At 52.4% G+C, this 24,834-nt stretch overlaps 1 protein-coding gene across 3 annotated transcripts in view; it reads left to right on the top strand.

The window, feature by feature from the left end:
• The first annotated feature begins 7,689 nt into the window (after positions 1 to 7,689).
• The window catches only part of H6PD (hexose-6-phosphate dehydrogenase/glucose 1-dehydrogenase), a 37,636-nt gene continuing 20,491 nt past the window's right edge, over positions 7,690 to 24,834 (top strand). Inside the window, exons 1-4 of one of the 3 annotated variants that reach the window (XM_054440590.2) lie at positions 7,699 to 7,824; positions 9,876 to 9,962; positions 17,741 to 18,377; positions 19,767 to 19,884. In XM_054440590.2, the coding sequence (XP_054296565.1) occupies positions 17,751 to 18,377; positions 19,767 to 19,884 (745 nt within the window). In that variant the 5' untranslated portion in view covers positions 7,699 to 7,824; positions 9,876 to 9,962; positions 17,741 to 17,750. Of the gene's footprint in view, positions 7,825 to 9,875; positions 9,963 to 11,820; positions 12,773 to 17,740; positions 18,378 to 19,766; positions 19,885 to 24,834 lie in introns of those variants that run through there. The other 2 variants (XM_054440580.2, XM_054440574.2) reach the window with 2 other exon arrangements.

The following is a 24,834-nucleotide window of genomic DNA, read 5'->3' as shown; positions in this document are numbered from 1 at the left end:
GGCCATCAGGGACATGAAAGCAAAATGACAATTAACTCCCACTTGACACCCACTCAGATAGCTATAATAAAAAAGTAGGGGCCAGGCGTGGTGGCTCACCCTGTAATCCTAGCACTTTGAGAGGCCAAGGCAGGTGGACCGCTTGAGGTCGGGATTTCAAAACCAGCCTGGCCAACATGGTGAAACCCCATCTCTACTAAAAATACAAAAAAATTAGCCGGGCGTGGTGGCACACGCCTTTAATTCCAGCTACTTGGGAGGCTGTGGCAGGAGAATCGCTTGAACCTGGGAGGCAGAGGTTGTGGTGAGCCAAGATCATGCCACTGCACTCCAGCCTGGGCGACAGAGCGAGACTCTGTCTCAAAAAAAAAAAAAAAAAAAAAGTCAGGCAATAGTAAGTGTTGGTGAGGATGTGGGGAAATTGGAACCTCTGTACACTGCTGGTAAGAACAGAGAATGGTGCTGTAACTTTGGAAAACAGTCTCGCAGTTCCTGAAAAGGCTAAACAGAATTACCAGCTGAAGAGCCAGGCGTGGTGGCTCACACCTGTAATCCCAGTACTTTGGGGGGCTGAGGCAGGTGGATAACCTGAGGTCAGGAGTTTGAGACCAGCCTGGCCAACATGGTGAAACCTTGCCTCTACTAAAAAAAAAAAAAAATTAGCTAGGCATAGTGGCAGACGCCTGTAATCCCAGCGACTCAGGAGGCTGAGGCAGAAGAATTGCTTGAACACAGGAGGCAGAGGTTGCAGTGAGCCGAGACTGCACCACTGCACTCCAGCCTGGGTGACAGAGCAAGACTGTCTCAAAAAAAACAGAATTACCAGCTGACCCAGTTCTTCCACTCATGGGTATACACCCAAGAAAAATGAAAACATACATCTATAGAAAAACATATACACACATATTCATAACTACATTATTCATAACAGTAAAAAGCAGAAACAACCCAAATGTTCATCAATCAATGAATGGATCAACAAAATGTGGTGTATATTCATAAAATTAAACATGATTTAGCAATGAAAAGGAACGAAGCAGCCGGGTGAAGTGGCTCACGCCTATAATCCCAGCACTTTGGGAGGCTGAGGCAAGCAGATCACTTGACGCCAGGAGTTCAAGACCAGCCTGGCAAGCATGACAAGACCCTGTCTCTACTAAAAATACAAAAGTTAACTGGGCATGCTGGCGTATGCCTGTAATCCCCGCTACTCAGGAGGCTGAGGGCTGAGAATCACTTGAACCCGGGAGGCGGAGGTTGTAATCAGCCAAGATCAGGCCACTGCACTCCAGCCTGAGCGACAGAGTGAGACTCTGTCTCAAAAAAAAAAAAAAAAAAAAAAAAGGAATGAAGCAGTGATACACGATACAACACGAATGAACCCTGAAAACATTACATAGACACACATATATGCCTGTGTCTATATATAACATATTTAGCCACAAACAGCCATATATTGTATGATTCATTTAGATGAAATGTCTGCAATAGGCAAATCCATAGAGACAGAAAATAGATTAGTGATTGCCTAGGGCCTAGCGGGTGGGGGGAAAATGGGGAGTGACTGCTAATGGGTACAGGGTTTCCTGTCGGGGTGAAAAATATTGTAAACTTGATTGTGGCGATGGTTGTAAAACTCCGTGAATACACTAAAAACCATTGAATTGCACACTTTCAATGAGTAGGTTGCATAGTAGGTGAGTTTTCTCTCAATACAGCTATTATGAAAAATTGTGGGCCTGGCACAGTGGCTCATGCCTATAATCCCAGCACTTTGGGAGGCCAAGGCGGGCAGATCACCTGAGGTCAGGAGTTCATGACCAGCCTGGCCAACATGGTGAAACCCCGTCTCTACTAAAAAATACAAAAATGAGCTGGGCGTGGTGGCAGGCACCTGTAATCCCAGATACTCGGGAGGCTGAGGCAGGAAAATCACTTGAACCCAGGAGGCAGAAGTTGCAGTGAGGATTGTGCCACTGCACTTCAGCTTGGGCCACAGAGCGAGACTCCGTCTCAAGAAAAAAATAAAAATTGTGATAAAAATCCTAGATCATCAAGAGGGTTTGAGAATTTGCAAATTTATAATTTGTGGTAGGCAGAACAATGACTAAAGATGTCCCGCTGGAACCAGGTGCAGTGGCTCATGTCTGTAATCCTAGCACTTTGGGAAGCTGAGGTGGGTGGATCACTTGAGGTCAAGAGTTTAAAGCCAGCCTGGCCACAGGGTGAAACCCCGCCTCTACTAAAAATACAAAAAAATTTACTGGGCATGGTGGCGGGTGCCTGTAATCCCAGTTACTTGGGAGGCTGAGGCAGGAGAATAGCTTGAACCCAGGAGGCGAAGGTTGCAGTGAGCCGAGATTGCACCAGTGCATTCCAGCCTGGATGACAGCGAGAGACTCCGCCTCAAAAAAAAAAAAAAAAAAGTCCAGCTGAGTGCAGTGATTCACACCTGTAATCACTTTGGGAGGCTGAGACAGGAGGATTGCTTGAGCCCAGGAGCTCAAGACCAGCCTGGGCAACAGAGTAAGGCTTTGTCACTACAAAAAGCAAATCAGGTGTGTGCCTGTAGTCTCGGCTACTGGAGAGGCTAAGGCAGGAGGGCTGTTTGAGCACGAGGTCACAGATGCATAATTGTGCCACTGCACTCCAGCCTGGGTGACCAAGTGAGACTCTGTCTCAACAAAACAAAACAAAACAAAACAACAACAAAAAAACAGGCCCCGATGCCTGAACTAGTGTCTGTTACCTTAAGTGGCAAAAGAGACTTTGCAAGATGTGATTAAGCATGTGGACCCTGATATAAGGAGATTATCCTGGATTATATAAATGCCCCCAATCTAATCATGAGGGTTTTTTTTTTTTTTTTTTGAGACGAAGTCTCGCTCTGTCACCCAGGCTGGAGTGCAGTGGTGTGATCTCAGCTCACAGCAACCTCTGCCTCCCAGGTTCAAGCTATTCTCCCGTGTCAGCCTCCCAAGTAGCTGGGATTACAGGCACGCATCATGTCATCCTGCTAACCTTTTTTTTTTTTTTTTTGAGACTGAGTTTTGCTCTGTTGCCCAGGCTAGAGTGCAATGGCACAATATCGGCTCACTACAACCTCCGCCTCCTGGGTTCAAGCAATTCTCCTGCCTCAGCCTCCCGAGTAGTTGGGATTACAGGCGCCCACCACCACACCCGGCTTATTTTTGTTTTTTTTAGTACAGACGGGGTTTCACCACTTTGGTCAGGCTGGTCTCGAACTCCTAACCTCAGGTGATCCACCCGCCTCAGTTTCCCAAAGTGCTGGGATTACAGGCGTGAGCCACCAAACCTGGCTCACATGAGTTTTTAAAAGCGGAGACCCAGCCAGAGACCCAGCCAGGCGTGGTGGCTCACACCTGTAATCCCAGCACTTTGGGAGGCCAAGGTGGGTGGATCACAAGGTCAGGACATCGAGACCAGCCTGGCTAACATGGTGAAACCCCGTCTCTACTAAAAATACAAAAAATTAGCCGGGCGTGGTGGCAGGTGCCTGTAGTCCCAGCTACTCAGGAGGCTGAGGCAGAAGAATGGCGTGAACCCGGGAGGCGGAGGTTGCAGTGAGCCGAGATCACGCCACTGCACTCCAGCCTGAGTGACAGAGTGAGACTCTGTCTCAAAAAAAAAAAAAAAAAAAAATGCAGAGAGCCTTCCCCAGCTGGGTCAGAGAGATGGCCCTGAAAAGGGTACAGGTGAGAGAGAAATCACTGGATCTCCCATTGCTGGCTTTGAAGGTGGAAGAAAGGGGCCACAAGCCAAGGAGTGTGGTACTCTCTAGAAGCTGAGAATGCCCTTCAGCTGAAGCCAGCAAGGAAACGGGGATTTCCGTCCTAAAACCACAAGGTCCTGAATTATGCCTTGACCAGAAATGGCTCCTCCAGATAGGAATTTAGGCTGACCCATTATTTTAGCCTGGTAAGCCCCAAGTTCTGACCTCCAGAACTGTAAGATAATAAATTTGGGTTATTTAAGCCACTAAATGGTGGTATATTGTTATGGCAACAATGGAAACCATTACATAACTACTTTATGTGGACTTTAGGAAGCTAATCTTAAAAAATAAAAAAGGTCTGTTACAATGGCTTATGCCTGTAATCCTTACACTTTGGGAGGCCGAGGTGGGAGGATACCTTGAGCCTAGGAGTTAGAGGCCAGTCTGGGCAACATAGTGAGGGCCTAGCTCTACAAAAAAAAAAGAAAGAAAAAAATTAGCCAGGCATAGTGGCATGCACCTGTAGTCTCAGGTACTCAGGAGGCTAAGGGATGGGATCATGTGGGCCAGGAGGTTGAAGCTGCAGTGAGCTATGATCGTGCCACTGCACTCCAGCCTGGGTGACAGAGTGAGATTCTGTCTCAAAAAATAAAATACAAATTTTTAAAAAGAGGCTCCTCATGTCTGAGGATGAAAAGATGTACTCATGGCCGAAAAATCTCTACCTGTTCCCCTCCCTCCCCACCTCCTGCGAGAAGCAAGAGGAAGCCAACAGAGCTGCCTTAGGGAGTGACACCTGAAAATAGAAACTGCAATGGGATTTTATTTCTAACTCCACAGGCATCTCTGTGAGTCATTCATCTCTCTGGGTCTCACTTTCCTTGTCTGTAAGGCAGGCTGAATTCACCCTGACTTCTACCTACCCCACAGTTAAAGGGCTAGGAAGAAAAATCCCCAAAAATCCACTTCATAAATAGACCCCCAGGGCGCTCCTTATAAAGCATGAGATAAACCACAGACAGAATTCTGGTCACAGGACACCCCTAGGCCCATCCATGGAGCATCATTCCTTTCTCCCGGCTTCCTTCATTCTCCCGGCTTCCGTCACGGGGTTCTGGGCACACCTGGTCCCTTGTAGCTGCGGTCAGCACAGAAACAAGAAAAGCTTCAGACAGGCAAAGGTGCAGAAACCAATGCCAGGGCCCAGGGGCACAAGGTTTTCGATTTTTGTGTTTTGGGTGGCAGTACTCTCACACCAGGATGACTGGGGCTTAGTACGACCTAATCGTCTTCATGATGGAAAGAAAGCAAAGCAATTCATTGCCCAGAGAAAACTGGAAGGTTCAGAGGCAGGATGAGACTGAGGTGAAGGTAAGGCGAGGAAAGACAGGCAGAGAAATGAAACATCTCAGGGTGGTGTGGGAGTGGACATAGGGTTGGGAGGGCATTGTGACACCCTAGGCTAATTCCCTCCTCAGACCCCACCCCAATGTTACCTAATCAGGTGGACGTTTTCTTAGTAAGCAGGTTACAACTGACTTGGTTTGGGGCTTTGTTTTTTTTGTTTTTTTGTTTGTTTGTTTTTTGAGACCAAGTTTCACTCTTGTTGCCCAGGCTGGAACGCAATGGCGCGATCTCGGCTCACCGCAACCTCCACCTCCCAGGTTCAAGCTATTCTCCTGCCTCAGCCTCCTGAATAGCTGGGATTACAGGCATGCACCACCACACCCAGCTAATTTTGTAGTTTTAGTAGAGACAGGGTATCACCATATTGGTCAGGCTGGTCTCGAACTCCTGACCTCAGGTGATCCACCCGCCTCGGCCTCTCAAAGTGCTGGGATTACAGGTGTGAGCCACTGTGCCCGGCTTTTTTTTTTTTTTTTGGACACAGTTTCACCCTGTTGCCCTGGCTGGAGTGCAATGGCGCGATCTCGGCTCATTGCAACCTCTGCATCCTGGATTCAAGCGATTCTCGTGCCTCAGCCACCGGAGTAGCTAGGACTACAGGTGCGCCACCACACTTGGCTTTTTTTTTTTTGTATTATTAGTAGAGATGGGGTTTCATCATGTTGGCCAGGCTGGTCTCAAACTACTGACCTCAGGGAATCCACCTGCCTCAGCCTCCCAAAGTGCTGTGATTACAGGCATGAGCCACTAGGCCTGGCCTGGGGCTATTTTTAAAGAAGCCCTCAAGGTAGCAGATCACCCTCTGATGGCCACATGGAGATCTGGGAAACAACCCCCCAGTCATGCCTCTGGACACCTGCCCACTTCTATTTGTGCCTTCCTGGGCCCCGGTTTTCAGAGCTATGTGGGTGCCTGACACACTCAGGGTCACAGAACATGGGAAGGGCTCTAGGCCAAGAGTCCCGGCATCATTCCAGTCTGCTCTGGCCCGCTCCTGCCCTAAGCCCTCCTGCTCACTTCCAGCTGTGGAGGCAGCCCAGCGTGCCTGGCTCCCTGGCTCCCCCTTCCGCCAGGCCCACTCAGTGTGACCTAAATCCTTGCCGAGGCTTGGCAGCCCTCTGCGGGTGCCCGGATGGCCCCTGGCCTTGGTGACAGTGAGGCCCAGCCCCCCTCAGCTCCCAGCCTTCCCGGAACCCCTTGCCTAACATCCTGTGTGGTAATCATGCCTGTTGGCCCCACTCAGTCCTGCTGGCCACTGCCAAGTTCCCTCTGCTAGTTCCAGACGCTCCCACCTCTAATGGAACCATCGGGAAATAAAAAGCTGCAGCACATTTTCTCTCTCAGGTCAGAATCTCCTCCCAGCACTTTGGGAGGCCAACGTGGGAGAATCACTTGGGCCCAGGAGTTCGAGACCAGCCTGGGCAAAAAAGTGAGACCCCCCGTCTCTACAAAAAGTTGAAAAATTAGGAGTGGTGGCGAACATCTGTGATCCCAGTTACTTGGGCGGCTGAGGCGGGAGGATCACTTGAGCCCAGTAGGCGGAGGCTGCAGTGAGCTGTGATAGCGCCACTGCACTCCAGCCTGGGTGACAGAGCCAGACCCTGTCTCAAAAAAAAAAAAAAAAAAAGAAAAGAAAGAAAAAGTGGGGAGCAGGTTGGGGAGCAGGGTGAGGGCCACCTACTGCCTGATAATGGTGGGGGACAGGAAGGGGACTGAGTGCTCTGAGAGGCAGTTGATCCCGTTTTCTCACTTAAATACCTCTCACCCTACAGAGAAGCCCTGATTCCATTTGCTCGCTTAGCATGTCTTAGCAAAGTCCTCCATTTGTCACACGGGTCCAAGCTTTCGCTTACTAAGCACCCAAGTGCCAGACAGCCCTGGAGGCAGGTACTCCCATTGTCCCCACTGTACAGATGAAGAAACTAAACTCAAGGTCACACAAGTGATAAGGGGTGGCAGAGATCTGAAGCTGTGCGCGGAGGCGTGGCCAGCGTGTGCGCTCCGACTTGTAAATCCCTACTCTGGATATTGAAGACGGGAAGGACCGAGCCGCTCATTCTACAGATGGGGAAAAGCGAGGCCTGGGGAGTCCCAGAGCGGGTGCCAGATCGTAGGGAGCAGCCAGCACCCCGGGTCCCCTCCACTACACAACCACGTCCCTCGGCCACTTCTGGGTCCCGCGCGCGTCTCGCACGCGGCAGGGCAGCTCTAGGACGCACGGCCACCAGGGGGCCGAAAGGAAGGGCGGGGACGGAGGCTCGGAGCAGACCCACCGCCTCGCCCCGGAAGCTCCGAGGCCCCGCCCCGGCGGCCGCCAGCGGGGGGCGTGGCCTCGCCGGCGCCCCCGCCCCGCCCCCGCCGCGCGCGCCCCCAGCCCGGGCCCCAGTCTAGCTGCGCGCAAGGCCGTGGAGGCCGGAGGCCTGAGGCCTGGGGCGGGGTGGCGGCCGGCCGGGCTGGACTTGGCCTCGCGCCTTCCCCTGCGGCCGCCGCGGTCTCCGCGGGCGGTATAGGCGTGTCGTGAGGCGCGTGGCCGCGTGACACGAGCACTTGTAGGGGTGACAGGCCCTGCGGAAGAGGAGGTGCGGCCCGGGGCGCAGGGGAGCCCTGCGGAGCGGGCCCGGCCCTCAGCGCCGCCCCGGTCGTGACCCGGAGGAGCGGCCTGCGCCACCGCGCGAGAGGAAGTAAGCGCCCCCCGCCGTCCCCGCCGCCGCCCCCGCCGCCGCCCCCGCCGCCGCCCCGGCCCCAGCGCCTCCAACCTGCGCTGCCACCGGGCCCGAGGCCGCGCCGAGCCCCAGAGCCTGCGGCTGGCGGTTTTGGGACTGCTCAGGAGGCGGCCTGGTTCCCTCCAGGGTCGCCCCGAGCGGCCGAGCTGTCCTTTCCGTGGGCTTCCCGGAACTGAGTTCCAGGAGAGGGGGAACTCCGTGCTTTTCCCCGGGACCTGCTTAATCTTTGGCATTGATTGGCCCTCGGGTTTCACATAGCGTTTCCCGTACCCGGATCCAGTGAACGGTTTTCTGGAGGCAAACTTCTCTGGATCTCTGAAAATCAGCTCACCCAACCTTGAAAGCTTAGCCAGAAGTGAGAACTTCTGGAAAGAAGTGTCCTTGCCCACTCCCCCTGTACCCCCAACAGGCCCATGGCTCATGAAAGGCAGCAGATGAGGGAAAACTGGTGTCACATGGGCATATTTTTTATTTTCATTTTTTACTTTTTTATAAAAGATGGGGTCTTGCTTGGCCCAGGCTGGAGTGCAGTGGCACAAACACGGTTCCCTGCAGCCTCCACCTCTTGGGCTCAGGCCATCCTCCTGCCTCAGCCTCCTGGGTAGCTGGGACCACAGACGCGCACCACCACGCCTGGCTAATTTTTAAACCTTTTGTAGAGACAGTGGTTTCACTATGTTGCCCAGGCTGGTCTCGAACTCCTGGGCTCAAACGATCCTCCTGCTGAAGCCTTCCAAAGTGTTGGGATTACAGGTGTGAAGCACCACGCCCAGACAGCGTATTTTAAATTATGCATCATATCCCTTTCATTTTTCGTCATTATGATTGGAAGGTCATGAAAAGCTGTCTGAGTTTTTCCTTGGCATTTTTTCTGTGGTGGATGGTTAGTTGGTTGGTTTTTTTTTTGGGGGGGGGGGGACGGAGTTTCACTCTTGTTGCCCAAGCTGGAGTACAATGGCGCGATCTCGGCCCACTGCAACCTTCTCCTCCTGGGTTCAAGCGATTCTTCCACCTCAGCCTCCTGAGTGGCTGGGATTACAGGCGCGTGCCACCACACCCGACTAATTTTATGTATTTTTTAGTAGAAACAGGGTTTCACTATGTTATCCAGGCTTGTCTTGAACTCTTGACTTCAGGTGATCCACCACCTCGGCCTCCCAAAGTGCTGAGATTACAGGCATGAGCCACGGCGCCCAGCTGGTTAGTTGGTTTTAACAGCAGTTCAAGAAGCTAGCAAGAAGGACTTCATTCGTGATGCTAATGGTTTAATGATAGAAACTAACATTTCTGGCCGGGCCCAGTGGCTCACGCCTGTAATCCCAACACTTTGGGAGGCCAAGGCGGGTAGGTCCCTTGAAGAGTTCAATACCAGCCTGGCCAACATGGTGAAACCCCGTCTCTACTAAAAATACAAAAATTTGCTGGGCATGGGGGCAGTGGATGCCTGTAATCCCAGCTACTGGGGAGGCTAAGGCAGAATTGCTTGAACCACCCCGCCTCTGTTGACGGAGGTTGCAGTGAACCAAGATCGTGCCACTGCACTCCAGCCTGGGTGACAAAGCTAGACTTCGTCTCAAAAAAAAAAAGCAGCTAGGATTTCTTGGGTGCTTACTGTATGCCAGGCATTGTGCTAAGTGCCTTACATGCTTCCCATCGATTTGTTTTCCTATTCTGTGGTTGAGGTACAGAGAGGTTAAATAACTTGTCTGAGGATACATAGTTACTGAGTGGCAGGGATTTGAATCCAGAATATTCTCACGTAACCAGTTCTCCAAAAACTAGCCCTTGAAGGTCTTCCAGGTTTCAACAAAGCAACTGAGGCTTATGTGTGATGTCTTGATGTCGGAAGGAAGAACTGTGAAAGGCAAAGCGGACCCGGGAGGCCGAGGCTGGTTACCGCAGTTAGTGTTCGGAACAGCTTGACTTCATGGAGCAGAGAAACACCCTGTCTAGTTTAAACCACTGTTCAGTATCTACACTAATACAGTGTTTTACATTTTGCCATTCAGGGATGTAGTCACATTTTACAGGAAGGTTAGCTCTGGGACCAGACTGCCTGTATTCAAATCCTGTCACCTCTAGCTGCTTGACCTTTGGTAAGTTATTTGACTTCTCTTCTTTTTTTTTTTGCGATGGAGTCTCGCTCTGTTGCCCAGGCTAGAGTGCAGTGGTGTGATCTCAGCTCACTGCAACATTCGCCTCCTGGGTTCAAGTGATTCTCCTCCCTCGGCTTCCCAGGTAGCTGGGATTACAGGCACCTGCCACCACGCCTGGCTGACTTTTGTATTGTTAGTAGAGACGGGTTTCGCCATGTTGGCCAGGCTGGTTTTAAACTCCCGACCTCCAATGATCCTCCTGCCTCAGCCTCCCAAAGTGCTGGGATTATAGGCGTGAGCCATTGCGCCTGGCCACGTTATTTGACTTCTCTTTGCTTTAGTTTCCTCTCTACTCCCTGCTAAAATGGGGATAATCATGTTACCTACCTCATATGGTTGTGGCAAGATTTAAATGGTGTGATGCATGTCACACTGATAGCCTAGCATTTGGCATATAGTTAAATACTCCATAAATAGCTCTTTTATTATTAAAAGTGTTGTTCCAAGTAGTAAGCTGCTGCTAATGTGTGCTGTGTCACAGTGCTTGAAGTCACCATTAGAGATATATTCCTTTGTGCCGTATTTCAGATGCAGAAATGACAGTGGTCCTGTGCAAATGGGATTTATTTGTTCATTTAGCAGATATTTATAGAGCGCCTTCTGTATGCCAGGCCTTGTTTTGGATACTGGAGGTACTGCGGAGAACAAAACAAACAAAAGTCCCTGTCCTCATTGGCACACACACTCTTGGGAAAAGGAATGGCAGACAATAGGCAAAATGAATGTAATTATCATACAGTATATTAGAAAGCGATGTACTGTGGGGAGAAATAAAGCAGGAGAGGAGGATGGGGGTGGGCGGTTTACAATTTTAGAGTGGTCTGAGTAAGCCTCACTGAGAAGATGACATTTTAGCAAAGAACTGAAGTTAGGGAGTAAACCACGTGGACCTGGTGGGGGACATGGGGGAGTCGGCAAGGCGGAGAGAACAAGTGCAAAGGCCCTGAGGCAGGAGGCTGGGCAGCCATAGCCTAGATAGGCAGGATGGCAAGAGAAGAGATCAAAGAGGTAATGGGTGGGAGGCCAGAATGTGTAGACTCTGCAGACGTCTGCACAGAGGAATGGCATGATCCAGCTGGAGCTATAAAAAGGTCACTGACAGCCATGTTGAGGCTCAGCCATAGAGGGTCCAGATAGAGGAGGCCAATTAGGAAGTTCTGTAGTAATCCAGACGGAGATGACGGTGGCTGGCACTGGAGTGGAGTGGTGGAAGGTGGTGAGAAGCAGTTGTATTCTAGATAAATTTTGAAGATAGAAACTACAGGATTTGCTGACAGATCAGATGACCTCAAGGTTTCTGGGTCTGAACACCTGGAAAGATAGAATTGCCATTTACTGAGAATGGGGGAAGCTACATTGGAAGCAGATTGGGAGAGAAATCAGTTCAGTTTTGTACATATTAAGTCTGGCAAACATCCCACTCATGCTCTCAGAATAGCAATTGACTGCATGAGTCTGGAGTTTAGGGGAAGTTCGGGCTGTAAATAAAGACTTGGACAGATAGGCAGTTGTGTGCTGGTAATGTTTACCAACTGACTCTGAGGGGTGGGGTTGGTAGTGGGGAACCTGATTTATAGCCTTTGCCTATATCTGTGGTGTAAATATTCTGACGTTGGCCAACTTCAAATACACTATAATAGAATATCTTCACCTCATAGATGCAGTGGATATAAATAACATCAAGAGCATAGATATTAGTGAAACGTAGTCAGATGATTAGGAAGTAATGAGTTTTGAGTATTTATTACCTTTCTTTTTAATTTATTTAATGATTTTTTTTTTTTTTTTTTTTGAGATGGAGTCTCACTCTGTCACCCAGGCTGGAGTGCAATGGTGCAATCTCTGCTCACTGCAACCTCTGCCTCCTGGGTTCAAGCAATTCTTCTGCCTCAGCCTCCCAAGTAGCTGGGATTACAGGCACCCGCCACCACACCCAGCTAACTTTTGTATTTTTAGTAGAAACGGGTTTTCGCCATGTTGCCCAGGCTGGTCTCAATCTCCTGGGCTCAAGTAGTCCTCCCGTCTCGGTCTCCCAAAGTGCTGGGATTACAGGACAGGTACCTAAAGATGGGAATGAGGATTCTCTGAGATGAGAGAGTAACAGGGACCCCAGAGCCCGATCTGGAAGCTTTTGTCCTCATTCTGGCCCTGAGGGCAGTGAATGCAGATCAGAGGTCATTGATAGCAGGCTTGATTTTTATCTGCATTGATGGGTTCAGCATAAATGGACCAGAACAGTAAGAGTGCAAAAAACAAACAGACAAAAAACAACAAAAACACAAACCTTGGGTTGGCTATTGTAAAAAGACTGGCACATCACCTTGTGCTTTAGTTTCAAGTGATCTTTAGTTTGAACTTTTGTTTTACTCCCACATGTTCTTTTTAAAAAATTCCAAACTCATGGGTCATGATTTGAAGAAAATTTCCCTTCCTCCTGCCTGGCGCACAAGGTAACGTCAAAAGCTGGGACAGGGAACAGGGCAGCAAGCAGACATTGACCTTTACCTCCCAGCTCCTCTCTCCCACCCCTTTTCTGCTGGGCATAGAGGATTAGAACTGCTTCCTCCTGTGGTTTACCAGAAAACGCTCTGCGGCTGGAGCTTCAGCACAGGCTGGGTCTGCAGTGCCGGGTCTGTTTGGGGACAGCTGCACGCCTCTTCCACTTGTGGGAGAACAAAGGCCGGAACCTGCATTCTGATCCAAACCCCCTGGCCCCCACCTTCTGGGATGTTAGCAGAGCCTTTTAACTGGTAAGTCTCTCCCAGGTTGACTCGTAGGAGCCTCTCAGGATTAGAGTTGGAGACAGTGAAGGGTACCCAGGACTGGGTTCATGTGCCCGCAGTCGGCCCTGGCTCTAAGATGAGCCAACAGAAGAAGGCCTTTTCCACCTCCCTACAGGATGCCCCCACAGCACTTTGTTTCGTAGTGAGTGTATTTCTGGCAAGTATCTTAAATAAGAATTGTAAATGAAATTGCATCCTCCACACACGTAAGTCATAGCTTCAAGAGTTTTTGTCTTAACTGCTGAATGACGCACAGTTCTCAGCTCTTGGCTTCATATTTTAGTTCTCTGTTTCCCTGCCTGGCTGCAGAGGTCAAGGCTCGAAGCACTCATTTGCCTTATAGAAAAGTGGAGGGCAGTTCCCAGATAATAGGGTGCGGATCACCTTTCCTCAGAAAACAGGACTTAGGGACACTAAAAGACCACACAGATCCTTTATCTCACCCTCCCATTTCCTCGATGAGGAAACTGAGGCCCAGCCAGGCTAAATGACTTGTTCAAGGTTATGTGGTTGTTTAGAGGCAGGGCCCAGACAAGAGCCACCACACATTCGAGTTCCCAGTCTAATGCCCCCTCCCCTTACAGCTGCTCAAACTTTTCACTAAAGATTTTCTCATTGATTTGTTAATGTTTTGAAAAGTGATTCGTAGTTGGATAAGCCTTTGGAAGGCTACTTCCATGCTCTTTGGCTAACTTCAAGTATGTAATTTCGGAAGGTTTATTTCACAGCCCATTCCTTTCAGATCAGGCAAGGAGGCAGAGGGGAGAAGTGCTTCAGAAGAAAACCTTCTGAAGCAGAGCCGTGCAGCATGAGGAGGAGGCCTGGAGCCCAGGAGATGTTTTGGAGCCGTGGGTGCCTCTGCTCCAGAGGCTGGGGTCCCCCTGACCCTGACTTTGACTTAACTGGGCTTCTCTGGGCCTGCTTCTTTCCCTGTCAGGGCAGCAGGGAGGATGACCAAGCCAGCCTTCCTCCTGCTGCTTCCAGACTAGTCGGGAGTGTTGAGTTAGGAACCAGGGTTGGTTCTCCAGTGCTGTCTGCAGGGCTTGGCTCTGTAGCCCCAGGAGAGGCGGGAGGCTCACAATGTTTTTCCTGAGAGCAATGGTATTATACCACCCTTGGGGGCCAGGAGGAACTTTGCATTTGATTAATTAATTAACATTTCTATAGCATTTTTGTCACATGTATCATCTCAGTCTTCACTGCCCCTCCTCCCACCCCCGCCTTGGGTTGATGGTGTTTGCCCTGTTTTGTAGATGAAGAAATGTGGACGCCAAGGCTCTAATCACCTACCGCCTTGGGTTGATGGTGTTTGCCCTGTTTTGTAGATGAAGAAATGTGGACACTAAGGCTCTAATCACCTACCCGCCGTTATGGAAAGGTGGAGGGCATCTCCCTGGTTTAATTAGCTGATTTATTTATTTATTTTATTTATTTACTTTTTTTGAGACAGGATCTTGCTCTGTCACCAGGCTGGGGTGCAGTGGTGCGATCATGGCTTACTGCAGCCTGGACTTCTCGGGCTCAAGCAGTCCTCAGCCTCCTGAGTAGCTGAGATTACAGACATGTGCCACCACTCCCAGCTAATTTTTAAATATTTTTTGTAGAGATGGGGGTCTCGCTATGTTGCCCAGGCTGGTCTGGAAGTCCTGGGCTCAAGTGATCCTCCTGCCTCGGCCTCCCAAAGTGCCGGGATTATAGGCATGAGCCACTGTGCCTGGCCTAATTAGCTGACTTAATTAGATCACGAAGCTAGGCAGTACTCTTGATCCCAGGTCCTTGGACCCAAATGCCTCCTTCTTCTACTTGACTAAGGAAGCTGTTTAGCATCATGACTGAGGGTCCAGGCTTTGTGGCTTGACAGTTTCCTTCACCTCCCAGTTTCCTCGTCTGTAGAATGAGACTCCTCACAGAACCCCCTCCACAAGACTGTTGTGAGGAACGATTGGAAAGGTGCGTTTAAGTCATCGGGCACACGCTGACTACTTGGTTAACATAGGTATTATTATTGGATTCAGGAACAACCAGTTTTTACAAGGGGATGGGCACATGAAACGAGACTGTTTTGGAATACCTGTGTTAGGACCTACCCTACACCTACTGGATCAGAATGTCTTTGTCTTGAGAAAGGGAGCAGGAGGCGAGGCCCGCGTGTTTGTTCTGATGCCCTCCTTTGATGAGAATCATTGCTCTGGTACTCACTGCTCAGTATTCCGGAGTCTTGCTACTCGAAGTGTGCTCTTGGACCAGCTGTCAGCACTTCAGGTCCCCTTCCTTCTGCATCAAAATCTCCTTTTAAAAAGATCCCCAGGAAATTCAAATGCTCATTAAAGTTTGAGAAACACTGTAAAGGTTAAAAAATAATAATAAAAAAACAAATACCCACGCATACTACCCACACCCATTTAGGAAAGAGTTGTTTTCTAGTTGTTTTGCAACCACAGAGTAAGCAATCATGTTGTAATACCCAGTGTCTTGGATTTGTTTAAAGGAGTGCTGGCAACATAACAGATAAGGGAGGCCAACCTGAGAACCGGGGACCCAGAACAGGACTGGTCAGGGAGGACTGTGGCAAACCTCAGAGTCAGAACAGGATTAAAGAGAGGGCCGAGTCAGTTCAGGCCAGGTGGCCATCCATCACAGCTGTCTGCAGTCTTCTGGGGCGGGGGCAGAGGTGCTGGCCCTTGGGGCTCCCCTACCTGCCCATGCCAGCACTCTGGAGGCTTAGCTCCTCCCTTTGCACCAGGCACGTCCAGAGCCCTGGCTACCAGGATCCGATCAGCAGCTCTGAAGCGCAGCCTGCCAGCTGGCGGCTCCTCCTTCTCCAGGCTGTTCTCTGGGCTTCAGATTTCTCGCTGCCTCTCTCCTGCACTGACCTTGCAGCTTCTCCTTCCCTCCAGACGAGCGATTGCTGGTTGAGGAAAAAACTCTTGAAGGGCCAAGGACAGGGACTGGAAAGCAGGAGGAAAAAGCAGAATGGTCCTGTGGTCCGTGTGTGTATTTAGGGGTGAGGGCAGATACAGGGAGAGTGGGAGAAGAAGGCTGGGGAGCCACCCGTGTGGCCCTGATCCTCTAGTTAAAGCTCCAGTGATGGACGTGTCGTGTGTCCTGTAGACACTGGCTCAGACTCTGTGGTTGGGTCCTCACCTTGGGTTGGTCACTCACTAGGACCCTCTTGGAGATGGATCTTGAGAGAGATGAGGAAGAGGCAGAGGGGGCAGTGGGAGGAGGGGGTCTGACCTCAGGGTCAAGAGGCAGATTTGGTCCCCTCTGTATAGGGATGGTGGAGAGGTCATTGGGCCGGTTCTGTGGGGCCTTTTGTAAGTTATCTCTTTAAACCTCAACTTCCCCATTTGTATTACCAGATTATAGCTTCCTAAAGTTGTTAAAGATTTTGTTAATCCTTTACCTGGTAAAATGCCTGACATATAATAGGCGCTAAATCAGCCATTCAGTTCCTTCGTCACTGCTCCCACCTGCAGGCTGAGCCCCATTTCCACCGTGGATTTCTGACTAGTTCCCGTGGGCATGCCGGCCATGATGACTTTCCCCCTCACTTCCTTCTTCCCTTCCCTCCAACACTGGCCTTGGTTGGAAGCTAGAGAGCCAGAGCTGTGGAGGAAGAATTCAGCGCAGGAAGCCCTACGACCTTGGTTAGAACAGAAGGCCAGAACAAACAAATACTTGGTGTGTTTGTGACCCACCCTAGGCCTCTACTTCTTATGCATGTGAGCGCCTCAGTTTAGGCTGAACACTAGCCCAGGCGGTTTGCTTACCTGGGGGAGGTTGTAGCCACTGGCTCAGACACTGTTGTTGGTCCTCACCTTGGGTTGGTCACTCACTAGGACCCTCTTGGACATGGATTTTGAGAGAGATGAGGAAGAGGCGGAGGGGGCGGTGGGAGGAGGGGGTCTGACGTCAGGGTCAAGAGGCAGATTTACTGGAGAGGTCATTGGGCATGTCGTGTAGTGGCTGCACAGTCAGTCCCAGCTCCCCTGCTTTCTTACCCTGGGACCTTCATTGACCCGAGCCTCAGCTTTTCCATTTGCAGAATGGGAGGACTGTCACAGAACCCACCCCAAGTGGTTCTTTCAGGATTCTTGTCTGGATTCATTGATCTCTAATACACATAAGTACTTAGTGCCAGCACTAAGCATTTGCTGATATCACTCTTCCAGGATGACACCTACCACTCAGTGCTTAATAGGTGATAGGTACAGGCCTCAGCTCATTACAAGCATGAACTCCTTTTATCCTTATAACAACTCTTTGGTGTAGGTACCACTATTACCCCCATTTCAGGTGAGAAAACTGAGGTACAGCCAGGTTAAATAATTGTGCAGTTACTAAGGGGTTGAGCTGGGATTCAAACCAGGCAGTTAGTCTGGAGTCCATGTTTTCTGTCACTATGCCGTAGCAGTTATTAGTCATCATTTGGTAGTTGGAGCCCAGTAGACATGGAGAAGAGGCAAGTGACAGGTGAGAGGAGGTGGTCCTACCCTCTCACTGTTCCAACTGTCGCCTGAGGACCTGCCACTATACCTAGGCTGGGGCTGCCCTGCTTGTCCAGGTGACCTGTGCTCCTGGAGGAGACCGGCCTTGGTCATAAAATGGACAGCTCCACTCCCAGGCCTGCGGCCCTCCCTGGTGGCCTTTGCCACTTTCCTATGCTCCTGGCAGCAAAGTGGTTCATCTCTAGCAAGTGGCCTCTAACTTTCCCAGGCAGAGTCCCTGTCTACAGGGCAGGCTCTCTACCCACTGACTTCCTGGAACAGAGGCCAAGCTGTCAGGAGGGAGGGACAAGCTGTGGGCCTATAACATTTTCTTAAGAAACGTGGTGGTTTCTTGCCAGGCAAGAAGTGTTTGTTTCCACATCATAGCCACCTGAACCATGTCTGATCCTTCCTTGTTCCTTGTCTGTCTCTCTGTGCACCCCAGGCACCCAGGCATGTGGAATATGCTCATAGTGGCGATGTGCTTGGCCCTTCTGGGCTGCCTACAAGCCCAGGAGCTCCAGGGACATGTCTCCATAATCCTGCTGGGAGCAACTGGGGACCTGGCTAAGAAGTACTTATGGCAGGGACTGTTCCAGCTGTACCTGGATGAAGCAGGGAGGGGTCACAGTTTTAGCTTCCATGGAGCTGCTCTGACAGCCCCCAAGCAGGGTCAAGAGCTCATGGCCAAGGCCCTGGAATCCCTCTCCTGCCCCAAGGACATGGCACCCAGTCACTGTGCAGAGCACAAGGATCAGTTCCTGCAGCTGAGCCGGTACCGCCAACTGAAGACGGCTGAGGACTATCAGGCCCTGAACAAGGACATCGAGGCACAGCTCCAGCACGCAGGCCTCCGGGAGGCTGGCAGAATCTTCTACTTCTCGGTGCCACCCTTCGCCTATGAAGACATTGCCCGCAACATCAACAGCAGCTGCCGGCCAGGCCCGGGCACCTGGCTGCGGGTTGTCCTTGAGAAACCCTTTGGCCATGACCACTTCTCAGCCCAGCAGCTGGCCACAGAACTCGGGACCTTTTTCCAGGAGGAGGAGATGTACCGGGTGGACCATTACTTAGGCAAGCAGGTGAGCATCAGTGTGGAGCCTGCCAGGGCTGGGGTGAGCTGGGCGCTGGTAGACCCCAGCAACAAGGCCACTCGCTCATTGTGGAGCTAGGCCCCAAGGCATTGTGAACTCGGAGCTCCCATGGTCTCCTTGAAGGTGGGCAGGAGGCGAGGGGGTAAAGGAAAGACAGCAGCAGGGCAGGACCGTTGGGTCCTTGTCCATGTGTCTGGCCTCTTTTGTCCTTTGCAAAGCCCCCGTTCTCGTTGTTTCCCAGTCTGGGCTCTGGCTTCTCACGGTTGCCCTGCATCCTCTGTAGAGGTAGCTCAGCAACTCTGGTGTCTGGATCTGGCTTCCTGTTGGGTGTGCTGTGGGAATTAGAACGAGCTTCCTTCTCCTGCACCTGTCCACCTTTTTTTTTTTTTTTTTTTTTTTTTAAGACAGAGTCTGCTCTGTCACCAGGCTGGAGTGCAGTGGCATGATCTCGGCTCACTGCAACCTCCACCTCCTGGGTTCCAGCAATTCTCCCGCCTCAGCCTCCCAAGTAGCTCGGAGTACAGGCGCGCATCACCAGGCCTGGCTAATTTTTTGCATTTTTAGTAGAAATGGGGTTTCACCATGTTGGCCAGGCTGGTCTCAAAATCCTGACCTCAAGTGATCCGCTCACTTCGGCCTCCCAAAGTGCTGGGATTACAGGCGTGAGCCACCGCACCCTGCCCCATCTACCTTTTTTCAAAATGTTTTTCTTCCTGAGTTCTGTTTTGAGCCAGAAGGTTGGCAACAAGAGCTTAAACCAGGGAGCAGTAGGACCTTAAGCCCTGGGCAGGAGCATGGGGTAACCTCCTGGGTGACACATGTCCGTTGACCAGTTCACTCAAAATGCCTTGGAGGCCCTTGGGGGCATCCTGCCCCAGGAACCCTGGCAGAGAGCACAGCAGCCCTGTGTTCTGGTACATGGTGCGGGTGGGCATAGGCAGTTGTTGAGGACAGAGACATGGCTTTCCATCCCACCCTGCCTGGAGTTGCCCATAGTAGGATTCCTAAGTAGTGGTCCTCAGAACTGGGCCAGTCCTGGGGAGGTTTTCACTTGTTTATGGCTAGATGAGAAGAAATACAGAATGTGCTCAATTCAGAGCTTTTCTTGCTACATTTTTGGTGTTAAACCTATCTTTATTTTATTAAAAATTGATTGTAATAGAAGATAGGTAATTCTGACTATTTTTTTCTTGGCAAATACAAATCTGGTAACCCTTTGGAGGTCACTTGCAAGTTTTTGGAACTTTTACTGGCCTGTGAGATCGTGCATCTTCTGCTCTGAGCAGGGAATAGAGAGGTCAGAGCCCTTCCCGGGAGTCAGGGTTCCTCCTTCATCGTGAGAGGATCCTGCAGCATGCCCAGTCTTCCCTCCGACAGGCTGTGGCGCAGATCCTGCCCTTCCGAGACCAGAACCGCAAGGCTCTGGGCAGCCTCTGGAACCGGCAACACGTGGAGCGGGTGGAGATCGTCATGAAAGAGACCGTGGATGCCGAAGGTGTGTGCGTGGCCCTGCGCGCTCGGTCCCCTAGCCTCTGCCTGCCCGCTGTCTGCAGTGAGGCGTGGGGCGCTTCTCAGAGGGAGGTTTTCTGTGGGTGTGTGGTCTCCCTTTGAGCCTGCCGTGTGCCTAGCTCTGAACCGGGCTAAACCCCAGGGTGCCGACTGGCAAAGTCCAAGTAGCCATTGTTGCCCGTGGGGAGCGTATGGTTCAGAGAAGTAGGCGTGGCACAGAGGCGGGAAACCACTGGCACGCAGTAGAGGCTGGAGTCCGCCTGAGGTCCCCTGAGCTTTTGAGTGCGTAGAGAACATGGGAGCTGCGTGAGGGCTTCCCTGACTGTGGTGCTTGCAGCCATGGCGCCCCCTGCCTGGGGCACTCCCCCTCGTGTCCCCCCACCTCCTGACGCCTCTCTCGCTTGTTAGTTCTCAGCTCCATGGCCCTCCAGGAAGCCTTTCTGAGCCCTGCATGCCCACTCCCCTCACCCTCACGGCACCACACACCTCCCTCCCCTGCCCTGCACGGTGTTACCCTTGCCTCGTCCTTGTCCACCCTGTCTCTCCTGCCAGCCTGTAGGCTTCAGGAGGACACCGCCTCTCCCGTACTGCTGCACACCTCAGACACACTGAGTATACACCCGGGAGGCGGGGGGCCCTGCGTCACGCCCACCGCTGCCTTCAGCTGGGTGGCCTCAGCATGTCACTCCCTGCAGCTGTGAGATGAGCACGTCCTGTCGATGAGGACAGCTAAGGTCCCTTTGGGACCTGGCATTCTGTGATGGTAGCAAAGTTTTGGAGTATTGATCATGAAGATGTAAAGCACTGGCTCTTGCCCAGTAATGATAAGACCTGAAGTTTACTGTGTCCCCGGTCCCCGCCTCCAGGTGAGGTGGGCGCTGTTAGTAGCGTCCTTACAGATGAAGATGGTGGCGAGCCCACAGCCCCACAGTAGAAGGTGGTGGAGCCTGATCCTGGGGGCAATAGTTTGGCCCCAGCACTCAGGCCTGGTGCCACTGCCCTGTGCTGCCAGTGCTGCGTCAGTGGCCAGCTCATCCCCACGGTCGCTTTCTGCAGCTGCAGTGGGAGCACCCGAGGCCACTGCCCCCACCAGCGCATGCCCGCCACAGGCAGGGCCCAGAGCCCTGGACGCAGGGATGGGCCAGGAGGTTTCTCCTCTTTTTCTCTCTACCTTGCTCTTTCTCTGGGCCATTTTCTCTTTTTCTTCCCCCCCGCCCCTTGGTTTCTCTCTTCAGCTGTTTCTCCATTCCTCTCTGAATGTGTATTTAGTGCCACAAGCTCTCTGCAGGGCCGAGATGCCACAGTGAGGTACAAAACTCAGCCTCTCAGATATGGCTCCCTAATACTGCCCAGATTCACGGGTGCTGTGGAGGGGTGATGATCTCATCACACTGGCTGGTGGGACAAACTCCAAAATGGAGCTGGGCGCAGTGGCACACCCGGCTACTCGGGGGCAGCTACTCGGGGGCAGAGGTGGGAGGATCATTTGAGCTCAGTAGTTGGACACCAGCCTGGGCGGCATAGTGAGCCTCCGTCTCTGAAAAAGAAAACAAAATGAGTGATGGGTGTTGCAGGCAGGCAGCGTGGTGGGGGGACAATGTGGGGGGTGGGCGGGAGGCCAGGCAGGACTTCCCAAGCCAGGCCTTGAAGGACATTTCTGGGCTCGAGAAGGCACTGGGTTTCTGTACTCCAGAACCCACAGCAGAAAAGAGGCCCTGCCCCCTGCAGTGAGCCTTCATGGGTCTCAAGGAATCATCCTCCAGCCCTTCCAAGTTTCCCTTCCAGTCCTCAGCCAGGGCGCCGGCTGTGGGTTTCCCCCCAGTGCCTGTCTGTGCCTGTCTGTGCCTGATCTCCCAGCAGGCACGTGTGCTGGGCCTATGCCTGCTTCCTCTTCAGAGAAGTGAGCTGCACCTGGTGCAGAGAGCCTGGAGCAGAATGGGAGGGGGTCCTGCCCCTGCTGCAGCCGGCGGGCCGGCGCCTGCACTTCTCTACCTGGACTTGGCCCCATCCCCAGCGAGGCTGGGAGACCAGGACTCCTCTCCCCTTTCTGGCAACTCCTTTCTATCCCCACCCTGGGCTGGGGAAGAGCCATGATGTCTGGAGTTACCTGTTGGTGCTGTTGCCTCTTAGTTCTTCCAGCCCTCCCACCCTGTTTCCTTCTTGGTATGTCGTGTCATTTGTGGGTTATTCGTAGGTCCCGTGGAGCCAGGGACCAGGCAGATTGCAGGCCCGATTATCCTAGCAAAGGTACTTTCGGATTTTGAAGAAAGAAACACGGAAGATATGAAAGAAAGACAGGTGGAGCTCTGGGCAGGTCTGTTTGCTGGGACAGTCTGAGGATGTTGGGTTTGAACAGCAACACAACAGCCTGGGCTGGCTGTCCTCAAGGTCCAGGAGGGAGAGGCACCTGGAGCCCTGTTGTCACAGCTGTGGGGACTAAAGGAGGCCCAGCCTTGCCTGCCATGTGGGGCTCTGGGGGAGGGTCCGCTGCTCCTAAGCTCCAGAGTCCAAGGCCTTTAGTACAGCTGGTCCCTGCACCTTCAGCCCAGGGGCAAAGTGAGCCTCAGCACAGGACAGGCAGTGGGAGATCCACTAGTCCTGGAGGCTTGCAGCCTGTCGCAGTGAGACCAGAGTGGGGCTAGTTCAGTCCACGCTCCTTGTCAGAGGTGGCCAGCAGGACTGCGACTGTCCTGGGGCTTGGGCCTCACTGGTTGGCTTGTTTACCTGCCATTTACAAACAGGTCCTTGATAGCTCGTAGCAGGGAGGGACTGCCTGCTGCTGAGCCCAGCCCCCCAGCAAGTGGGCCTTGGACACAGGGTGCTTTGGCAACAGAATGAGCTTGCTTGCTATCTCTCTCAATTTTGTGTGCCTGTGTGCCAGAGGACACATTCTTTCTGCATCCCAAGAAGGTGGCCTGGTACAGCCCTGCTGGCCCAAGCACTGCTCTGTGCTGTCCTCTCTGGGTCCTGCTTTGGAGCCAGTCCTTCAGGGGCATCCCGCCTGTGGTTCAGACTGGAAAGAGGGGACAGCCACCGCAGACCTGCAGCATACCCCAGCACGGCCAGGAGCCCTGTGCCCAGCACAGCAAGGCCTAGGCTGCCACTGCTGCCCCGGTTGAGGGTGGGAAACAGGCAGGAGTAAATGCTGCCTCCTACTGGAGTTTGGTGGACTTGGCAGGCGAGTGCTGCTGCAGTGGGGCTCAGCATGGGCAGAACGTTTCCAAGGCAGGATTCAGAGCCCCGCGGTCTGACTACTAAGCAGAGGGGCAAAGTGCACGGCAGTCCATTCTCCCCCACTCCCCACCCCACACACACCACAGGCCATTCTCCCTCACTCCCTACCCTGTGCTCTGCCCTGCCAAGGGTTCCAGTGGATCCCAGCTGCCCTCCACCCCCACAGTGGTGCAACCCTAGCTGACTCCTAGGCAGGAGTGGCACCTGCGTAACCCAAGCCAGCACCCTGAGTGCTGGGAAGGGAGGGGGCTGCAAGCTAGGCCTGGGAAATGGAGTGTTCCTGGTCCAGAGCTGCTGCAGGCCCCAGGAAAGAGACTTCTGAGCTGCAAGGTCGTTGGGATGTCTTCCCCCACCCGCATCACACGCATCTAAGTGGGTGGAGGCCGGCTTCCCCGGCTCCCTCCCCTCCATCCTCCATGCTGGGTGAGTGGTTTTTTTTTTTCCTGCTGCAGCCTCTGGCCCAGAGGAGTTTGCTGCAGAGTCAAGGCTGCTGCACAGGCCGGAGGGGGTGGGGAGGAGGAAAGGAAGACGCGATCTGGTACCCAGCTCCCTCTCAGCCTGACCTGGGGTGCTCCTCCTGTGCATCCCAGTCTGTGAGCCCCTGAGAGTCACAGCCACCCTGGGTACCCTGGCTGGGGTCTCGAAGCAGCATGGGCCATAAAAGGAGAGTCACTGAGCCTCCTTCATCCCAGAGATGACCCTGGCTGGCCCTCATCATGGCATCGGGAGGGCTCTGCAGACAGGCGGGCCCATGTGATTAATGGGCTGTGTTCAGCTGTCTGGGTCCAGCTGCCTTTTCTGTCGGGAGTGCTGGAATTGGAACTGAGGTCTTGGCACCTCAGAGCCCGAGCCTCTAACCACTGAGCTCCACAGCCTCCCAGGCTGGCCAGGCCCTCAGCAGTTGGTCTCCCTCCTGGAACGCACTCAGGGCCAGTCTCCCTGCTGCCCTAGTTTCCCCTCTGTGTAGAAGGCCCATTGTTGTTGTTGTTGTTGTTAGAAAGAAGGAGGGAGACTTCCTGAGGATGTCACTGCTGGGAGGGTCCCTGTCCTGACATGGGGAAAGGAGCCTGATGCTTGCCCACCTCTGAGGGCTGGAGTGACCGTTCAATGCCTCTCACCGAGGGACCAGGGCATCCAGGGTCCTTCCAGGCACACACCAGCTGTCCCGCCTTCCAGCCTGGTGTGCCAGAAGGGGCCAGGAGCTCGCTCAGTGGGGCCGGTTCCCCTTCCCGCCCCATCTGCAGAGCTGTCTGCAAGGTGAACCCAGGGCAGCTGCCGGATCTCCTGTCCAGAGAGAGCATCAGCAAGCACACTGCGCTCTCCTTGGCCCTCACCTCTCTTTATTTTTAGTAATCCCAGAAGGTGTTGATAGGGATTGCAGCTGGCTCTTAGTTGTCTTTTTTTTTTTTTTTTGAATCTATTTTTGTTGAGAAAACCTGGATTTCCCACAGTGTGGAAGCAACGAGGAAGGGGTTTCTGGTCCCAGTTCTGAAGGCTGTGACCTTCAGCACACATCTATACAATGCTGATAGCTCCGGTACCTCTCTCTCTTGGGTAGTTTTAAGAATTAAATCAGATAATGCACACGGAAATACGGTACAAATGGAAGTGTTGTTGTTCTTCCAAGTTTACAAGGAGAGGCAGCGGCAGTGTTCTTGCAGTGTGTCTGAGTTCCACGTGACTTATATTGGATTATTATATA

This window comes from Pongo pygmaeus, chromosome 1 (genome assembly GCF_028885625.2).
Source record: "Pongo pygmaeus isolate AG05252 chromosome 1, NHGRI_mPonPyg2-v2.0_pri, whole genome shotgun sequence".
Lineage (NCBI taxonomy): Eukaryota > Metazoa > Chordata > Mammalia > Primates > Hominidae > Pongo > Pongo pygmaeus.
The sequence above is the reverse complement of the archived record's forward strand: the minus strand, read 5'-3'. Positions and strand labels throughout refer to the sequence as shown.